The following is an 8,180-nucleotide window of genomic DNA, read 5'->3' on the forward strand; positions in this document are numbered from 1 at the left end:
CGCCAGTGGTCGGCGGAAGGTGCACGTGCCCGTCGACCTGGGACCGGACCGCAGCGACGCACGGATGCACGCCAAGACCGTAGGATCCTACGCAGTGCCGTAGGGGACCGCACCGCCACTTCCCAGCAAATTAGGGACACTGTTGCTCCTGGGGTATCGGCGAGGACCATTCGCAACCGTCTCCATGAAGCTGGGCTACGGTCCCGCACACCGTTAGGCCGTCTTCCGCTCACGCCCCAACATTGTGCAGCCCGCCTCCAGTGGTGTCGCGACAGGCGTGAATGGAGGGACGAATGGAGACGTGTCGTCTTCAGCGAAAGAGAGTCGCTTCTGCCTTGGTGCCAATGATGGTCGTATGCGTGTTTGGCGCCGTGCAGGTGAGCGCCACAATCAGGACTGCATACGACCGAGGCACACAGGGCCAACACCCGACATCATGGTGTGGGGAGCGATCTCCTACACTGGCCGTACACCACTGGTGATCGTCGAGGGGACACTGAATAGTGCACGGTACATCGAAACCGTCATCGAACCCATCGTTCAACCATTCCTAGACCGGCAAGGGAACTTGCTGTTCCAACAGGACAATGCACGTCCGCATGTATCCCGTGCCACCCAACGTGCTCTAGAAGGTGTAAGTCAACTACCCTGGCCAGCAAGATCTCCGGATCTGTCCCCCATTGAGCATGTTTGGGACTGGATGAAGCGTCGTCTCACGCGGTCTGCACGTCCAGCACGAATGCTGGTCCAACTGAGGCGCCAGGTGGAAATGGCATGGCAAGCTGTTCCACAGGACTACATCCAGCATCTCTACGATCGTCTCCATGGGAGAATAGCAGCCTGCATTGCTGCGAAAGGTGGATATACACTGTACTAGTGCCGACATTGTGCATGCTCTGTTGCCTGTGTCTATGTGCCTGTGGTTCCGTCAGTGTGATCATGTGATGTATCTGTCCCCAGGAATGTGTCAATAAAGTTTCCCCTTTCTGGGACAATGAATTCACGGTGTTCTTATTTCAATTTCCAGGAGTGTATATATATATACGGTGTGCGGGACCATTGAGCATGTTTGGGACTGGATGAAGCGTCGTCTCACGCGGTCTGCACGTCCAGCACGAACGCTGGTCCAACTGAGGCGCTAGGTGGGAATGGCATGGCAAGCCGGAATGCACCAAAGGAATGCACCAAATCTTCCTCAAGAATAAAATACAGTATATATATATACGGTGTGCGGGACCATTGAGCATGTTTGGGACTGGATGAAGCGTCGTCACACGCGGTCTGCACGTCCAGCACTAACGCTGGTCCAACTGAGGCGCCAGGTGGAAATGGCATGGCAAGCCGGAATGCACCAAAGGAATGCACCAAATCTTCCTCAAGAATAAAATACACTCCTGGAAATGGAAAAAAGAACACATTGACACCGGTGTGTCAGACCCACCATACTTGCTCCGGACACTGCGAGAGGGCTGTACAAGCAATGATCACACGCACGGCACAGCGGACACACCAGGAACCGCGGTGTTGGCCGTCGAATGGCGCCAGCTGCGCAGCATTTGTGCACCGCCGCCGTCAGTGTCAGCCAGTTTGCCGTGGCATACGGAGCTCCATCGCAGTCTTTAACACTGGTAGCATGCCGCGACAGCGTGGACGTGAACCGTATGTGCAGTTGACAGACTTTGAGCGAGGGCGTATAGTGGGCATGCGGGAGGCCGGGTGGACGTACCGCCGAATTGCTCAACACATGGGGCGTGAGGTCTCCACAGTACATCGATGTTGTCGCCAGTGGTCGGCGGAAGGTGCACGTGCCCGTCGACCTGGGACCGGACCGCAGCGACGCACGGATGCACGCCAAGACCGTAGGATCCTACGCAGTGCCGTAGGGGACCGCACCGCCACTTCCCAGCAAATTAGGGACACTGTTGCTCCTGGGGTATCGGCGAGGACCATTCGCAACCGTCTCCATGAAGCTGGGCTACGGTCCCGCACACCGTTAGGCCGTCTTCCGCTCACGCCCCAACATTGTGCAGCCCGCCTCCAGTGGTGTCGCGACAGGCGTGAATGGAGGGACGAATGGAGACGTGTCGTCTTCAGCGAAAGAGAGTCGCTTCTGCCTTGGTGCCAATGATGGTCGTATGCGTGTTTGGCGCCGTGCAGGTGAGCGCCACAATCAGGACTGCATACGACCGAGGCACACAGGGCCAACACCCGGCATCATGGTGTGGGGAGCGATCTCCTACACTGGCCGTACACCACTGGTGATCGTCGAGGGGACACTGAATAGTGCACGGTACATCGAAACCGTCATCGAACCCATCGTTCTACCATTCCTAGACCGGCAAGGGAACTTGCTGTTCCAACAGGACAATGCACGTCCGCATGTATCCCGTGCCACCCAACGTGCTCTAGAAGGTGTAAGTCAACTACCCTGGCCAGCAAGATCTCCGGATCTGTCCCCCATTGAGCATGTTTGGGACTGGATGAAGCGTCGTCTCACGCGGTCTGCACGTCCAGCACGAACGCTGGTCCAACTGAGGCGCCAGGTGGAAATGGCATGGCAAGGTGTTCCACAGGACTACATCCAGCATCTCTACGATCGTCTCCATGGGAGAATAGCAGCCTGCATTGCTGCGAAAGGTGGATATACACTGTAGTAGTGCCGACATTGTGCATGCTCTGTTGCCTGTGTCTATGTGCCTGTGGTTCTGTCAGTGTGATCATGTGATGTATCTGACCCCAGGAATGTGTCAATAAAGTTTCCCCTTCCTGGGACAATGAATGCTGGATGTAGTCCTGAGGAACGGCTTGCCATGCCATTTCCACCTGGCGCCTCAGTTGGACCAGCGTTCGTGCTGGACGTGCAGACCGCGTGAGACGACACTTCATCCAGTCCCAAACATGCTCAATGGGGGACAGATCCGGAGATCTTGCTGGCCAGGGTAGTTGACTTACACCTTCTAGAGCACGTTGGGTGGCACGGGATACATGCGGACGTGCATTGTCCTGTTGGAACAGCAAGTTCCCTAGCCGGTCTAGGAATGGTAGAACGATGGGTTCGATGACGGTTTGGATGTACCGTGCACTATTCAGTGTCCCCTCGACGATCACCAGTGGTGTACGGCCAGTGTAGGAGATCGCTCCCAACACCATGATGCCGGGTGTTGGCCCTGTGTGCCTCGTTCGTATGCAGTCCTGATTGTGGCGCTCACCTGCACGGCGCCAAACACGCATACGACCATCATTGGCACCAAGGCAGAAGCGACTCTCATCGCTGAAGACGATATGTCTCCATTCGTCCCTCCATTCACGCCTGTCGCGACACCACTGGAGGCGGGCTGCACGATGTTGGGGCGTGAGCGGAAGACGGCCTAACGGTGTGCGGGACCGTAGCCCAGCTTCATGGAGACGGTTGCGAATGGTCCTCGCCGATACCCCAGGAGCAACAGTGTCCCTAATTTGCTGGGAAGTGGCGGTGCGGTCCCCTACGGCACTGCGTAGTATCCTACGGTCTTGGCGTGCATCCGTGCGTCGCTGCGGTCCAGTCCCAGGTCGACGGGCACGTGCACCTTCCGCCGACCACTGGCGACAACATCGATGTACTGTGGAGACCTCACGCCCCACGTGTTGAGCAATTCGGCGGTACGTCCACCCGGCCTCCCGCATGCCCACTATACGCCCTCGCTCAACGTCCGTCAACTACACATACGGTTCACGTCCACGCTGTCGCGGCATGCTACCAGTGTTAAAGACTGCGATGGAGCTCCGTATGCCACGGCAAACTGGCTGACACTGACGGCGGCGGTGCACAAATGCTGCGCAGCTAGCGCCATTCGACGGCCAACACCGCGGTTCCTAGTGTGTCCGCTGTGCCGTGCGTGTGATCATTGCTTGTACAGCCCTCTCGCAGTGTCCGGAGCAAGTATGGTGGGTCTGACACACCGGTGTCAATGTGTTCTTTTTTCCATTTCCAGGAGTGTGTATATATATATATATATATATATATATATATATATATATATATATATATATATATATATATAGTAGATCCAACAAAGAGCTTTCTTGGTCATCTGTCATCCTGCTCCTATCCAAATGTCCTAAACACGATCGTTTCATTTTCGTAGCACTAATAATTGTAATATTCAATCCCGCCTATTTACTTATCTATTTGCTTCATTTTCCTTCTTTTCTAGGATTTCCCAGCTATATCTCTCTAATCATAGGTGTGAGTTCTTTAGAATGATTTTCACAACAATAGTCCACGCCCCACTGCCTCAAGTTTAAACTGGTAATACATACCAACTGTGAAGTTTCCTTTTGATAAACATAGGAAACGTAGTTATCAGTGCTCTATTTGGTACACCAAATCTCTCGCCGCCATTTATACTTTTTCGGTTACTTCGTTTGCTGCCCCTCTAGCCGTTCTCAGCTATCCTATACAGGGTGAACCCCAACTCAATGAACAAAATAGGTAAGGACTTTCTGGGACTTTTTCTGAGTATTATGGTGTGGTCTCGAGACGCTCATTACAGAGTACAAGGCCTGAAAAAAAAAGAGCACTCATGAAAGGAAGAGGAAACGAAGAGAATGAAAGTTCACGGCTTGAGAGGGTACGTGATATTATTATTTCCGTGATAACAAAATCGAGTGAAATTTACTAACAACTTAACAATATGAGGCCACTGGTCGATATGATGTTGCCTGGATGCATGCACTGATTCGGTTGTATGCTCTTCTGCAGCAAACTGGCCAACAACTGTTGTAGCTTATTTAACAATGACATTCCCCAAACATCCGTGCAATTGAGATGTTATTCTATTTTCGCTACCAGTTTCAAATGGTTCAAATAGCTCTGAGCTCTATGGGACTTAACATTTGAGGCCATCAGTCCCCTAGAACTTAGAACTAATTAAACCTAACTAAGCTTAGGACATGACACACATCCATGCCCGAGGCCGGATTCGAACCTGCGACCTCAACGGTCGCGCGGTTCTAGACTGAAGCGCCTAGAACCGCTCGGCCACAACGACCGGCGCTACGAGTTTCGGCGCCATCCTTAGACCCCATATGCACCTCTCAAAAGTAATCGATATCGACATTCTGGGGCCATATGCTTCAGGATGTCGTGAAGATGGCATAATGAACTGGCAGCGAAAGTAAAATAAAATAACATCTCAATTGCACGGCCGCTGTCCCATGTCCACAATCGATTATCAGCGATTGTTGTAATTGGTCACTGATGTCCTGGGTACTGGCATAGGGCGGAGCTAATGTACCGCACAAGTTCTATAGGGTACAGATATGGGGGAGGGGGGGGGGGGGGGCATGGATGTACCTCAGCATCAAGCAGACACTTCATACAGGCACATGTCATACGTGGATGAGTATTGTCTTGTTGAAAAATGACACCGCGATACTGCTGCATGAAAGGAACACATGAGGATGCAGGATGTCTGTGAATACCGTTCTACCACCAGATGCGACCGCAAGTCATTCCCCATGGCTCTCCGAACTGGAAATGAAATGAGCGTTTGGTGTCATTGGCCCTTACGAGGCAGATCCGGCCGCCTTGGTGCAGGTCTTATTACATTCGACGCCACATTGGGCGACTGCGCGCCGGATGGGGATGAAATGATGATGAAGACAACACAACACCCAGTCCCTGAGCGGAGAAAAATCCCGACCCAGCCGAGAATCGAACCCGGGCCCCTTAGGACGGCAGTCCGTCACGCTGACCATTCAGCTATCGGGGCGGACGCTCTCCGAACTACGACGTTAGGAGTAACAGTGGTGTGCCTCTCGAAAACACTGGAAGAATGATACCTCTCGCCAGCTCGCCGCCACACTCGCCAGAGACGGCGAGCACATACATGTGCATGCGCTTGCACGTGGCACCTACAGCACTTGAGAATGGCCTGAATGACCGAAATAGACCAATTGTGGGAAATTACATGAAGTAAATAAGCGAAAACAACATCCGAGGCGGAGGTTCAAAAATGGCTCTGAGTACTATGGGACTTAACATCTGTGGTCATCAGTCCCCTAGAACTGAGAACTACTTAAACCTAACTAACCTAAGGACATCACACACATCCATGCCCGAGGCAGGATTCGAACCTGCGACCGTAGCGGTCACGCGGTTCCAGACCGAAGCACCTAGAACCGCACGGCCACACCGGCCGGCGAGGCGGAGGCATTAAAGTGTCCTTCAACAAAGATACGGCTGTGGTACGCCATATGAAGAAAGTGGTTGACTCACCAGAGCGTTCATGTTGGATGCCGACGGCTGGGGCCCAGGACTGCCGCGGCCCTCGGCGCCAGAGGCCACCCTGTTACGGAGTTCGTTGTGGGCAGCTACGATGGCGTTCTCGTCCGCCCGTGTTGTGCCGTTGCCTCTCAGGCCGCCGCATCTGCTTCCGACTCCCTGTAACATGACACTCGTGAGCTCATCCCTACCCTACACATGCGCACATGGTTACTGAGCAAATACAAGTAACTGAACACATTATCCCCCTTTTGCTTTTGTCGCTGTTCATTTTATATCCTCCTTTCAAGACACTGTTCATTCCGTTCAGCTGCTCTTCCAAGTCCTTTGCTGTCTCTGACAGAATTACAACGTCATCAGCGAACCTCAAAGTTTTTATTTCTTCTCCATGGATTTTAATACCTACTCAAGTGCACATCACGTTTTTTAACGTGCACTGATAGTACACACTGATGCGATCAAGCAGAGATATACATTATGTTGGTACTTATGGAACAGGCTGTTCGAGTTTCTGATTCACTTCTGAGGCATATGAAACGTAATCTTAACATATTTGCAGAAAAGATGGAAATCTTCGCTTTCGAAGATGGGGATAACTGAGTCCTTTCAAGACACTGTCCATTCTGTTCAGCTGCTCTTCCAAGTCCCTTGCTGTCTCTTGACACAATTACAATGTCATCAGCGAATCTCAAAGTTTTTATTTCTTCTCCATGGATTTTAATACCTACTCCGAATTATTCTTTTGTTTCCTTTATTGCTTTCTCAATATACAGATTGAATAACATCGGGGACGGGCTCCAACCCTGTCTCACTCCCTTCCCAACCACTGCTTACCTTACATGCACCTCGACTCTTATAACTCTCATCTGGTTTCTGTACAAATTGTAAATAACCTTTCGCTCCCTGTATTTTACACCTGCCACCTTCAGAATTTGAAAGAGAGCATTCCAGTCAAATAGAAATATTAATCCTTAACTTTGTATTGTAATATATATTAAAAAATCTTGTTTCATATGTGTATTTCTTGTGCACTTGACACGCTCCACGTGATAACGGCTACCGTACAGTGCGATTGATCCACGGAACGCGCAACTAACTAACTAACTAACTAACTAACTAATTGAGATTAACACAGTCTTCATCACTGTATATCTGATATGCACTGTAAGGCAACCCCACTTGTCCAGGCGGGGTAATGACATATGGCAATAATTTCAGCTGAACTTGATGCACATATTAATTAGTGCCGGTACCAAGAAAGTTAAAAGGTTAGGACACACCTGTCATTGCTGGGAAAGGGGTTTGTGGTCGGGGAGGGTGGTTGGCGACGTGAAATACAGAAAAAATAAAACAACTCTAGGGCATGGAGACAAGTTTTAAGTAGGCTGTTTATGTTTTCTTATTGGTAACGCCACGTAACGCTCTATATGAAAAATCACTGGCTGTGCTGTGTGCAGTCTGTGGGTAGTTTGCATTGTTGTCTGCCATTGTAGTGTTGGGCAGCGGCAGCTGGATGTGAACAGCGCGTAGCGTTGCGCAGTTGGAGGTGAGCCGCCAGCAGTGGTGGATGTGGGGAGAGGGATGGCGGAGTTTTGTAATTTGTCATGAACTGCTATATATATATTATGACTTTTGATGATATTAAGGTAAATACATTGTTTGTTCTCTATTAATATCTTTCATTTGCTAACTATCCCTATCAGTAGTTAGTGCCTTCCGTAGTTTGAATCTTTTATTTAGCTGGCAGTAGTGGCGCTTGCTGTATTGCAGTAGTTCGAGTAACCAAGATTTTTGTGAGGTAAGCGATTTGTGAAATGCATAGGTTAATGTTAGTCAGGGCCATTCTTTCGTAGGGATTTTTTGAAAGTCAGATTGCGTTGCGCTAAAAATATTGTGTGTCAGGTTAAGCACAGTC

At 50.8% G+C, this 8,180-nt stretch overlaps 1 protein-coding gene across 1 annotated transcript in view; it reads right to left on the reverse strand.

Moving 5' to 3' along the window:
* LOC126481862 (venom allergen 3-like) overlaps window positions 1-6,433 on the reverse strand; it is a 92,369-nt gene extending 85,936 nt beyond the window's left edge. Inside the window, exon 1 of the mRNA XM_050105821.1 lies at window positions 6,260-6,433. Within this exon, the coding sequence (XP_049961778.1) occupies window positions 6,260-6,433 (174 nt within the window). The remainder of the gene's footprint in view (window positions 1-6,259) is intronic.
* Between the last annotated feature and the right edge of the window lie 1,747 nt (window positions 6,434-8,180).

Source organism: Schistocerca serialis, chromosome 5 (assembly GCF_023864345.2).
Source record: "Schistocerca serialis cubense isolate TAMUIC-IGC-003099 chromosome 5, iqSchSeri2.2, whole genome shotgun sequence".
NCBI lineage: Eukaryota > Metazoa > Arthropoda > Insecta > Orthoptera > Acrididae > Schistocerca > Schistocerca serialis.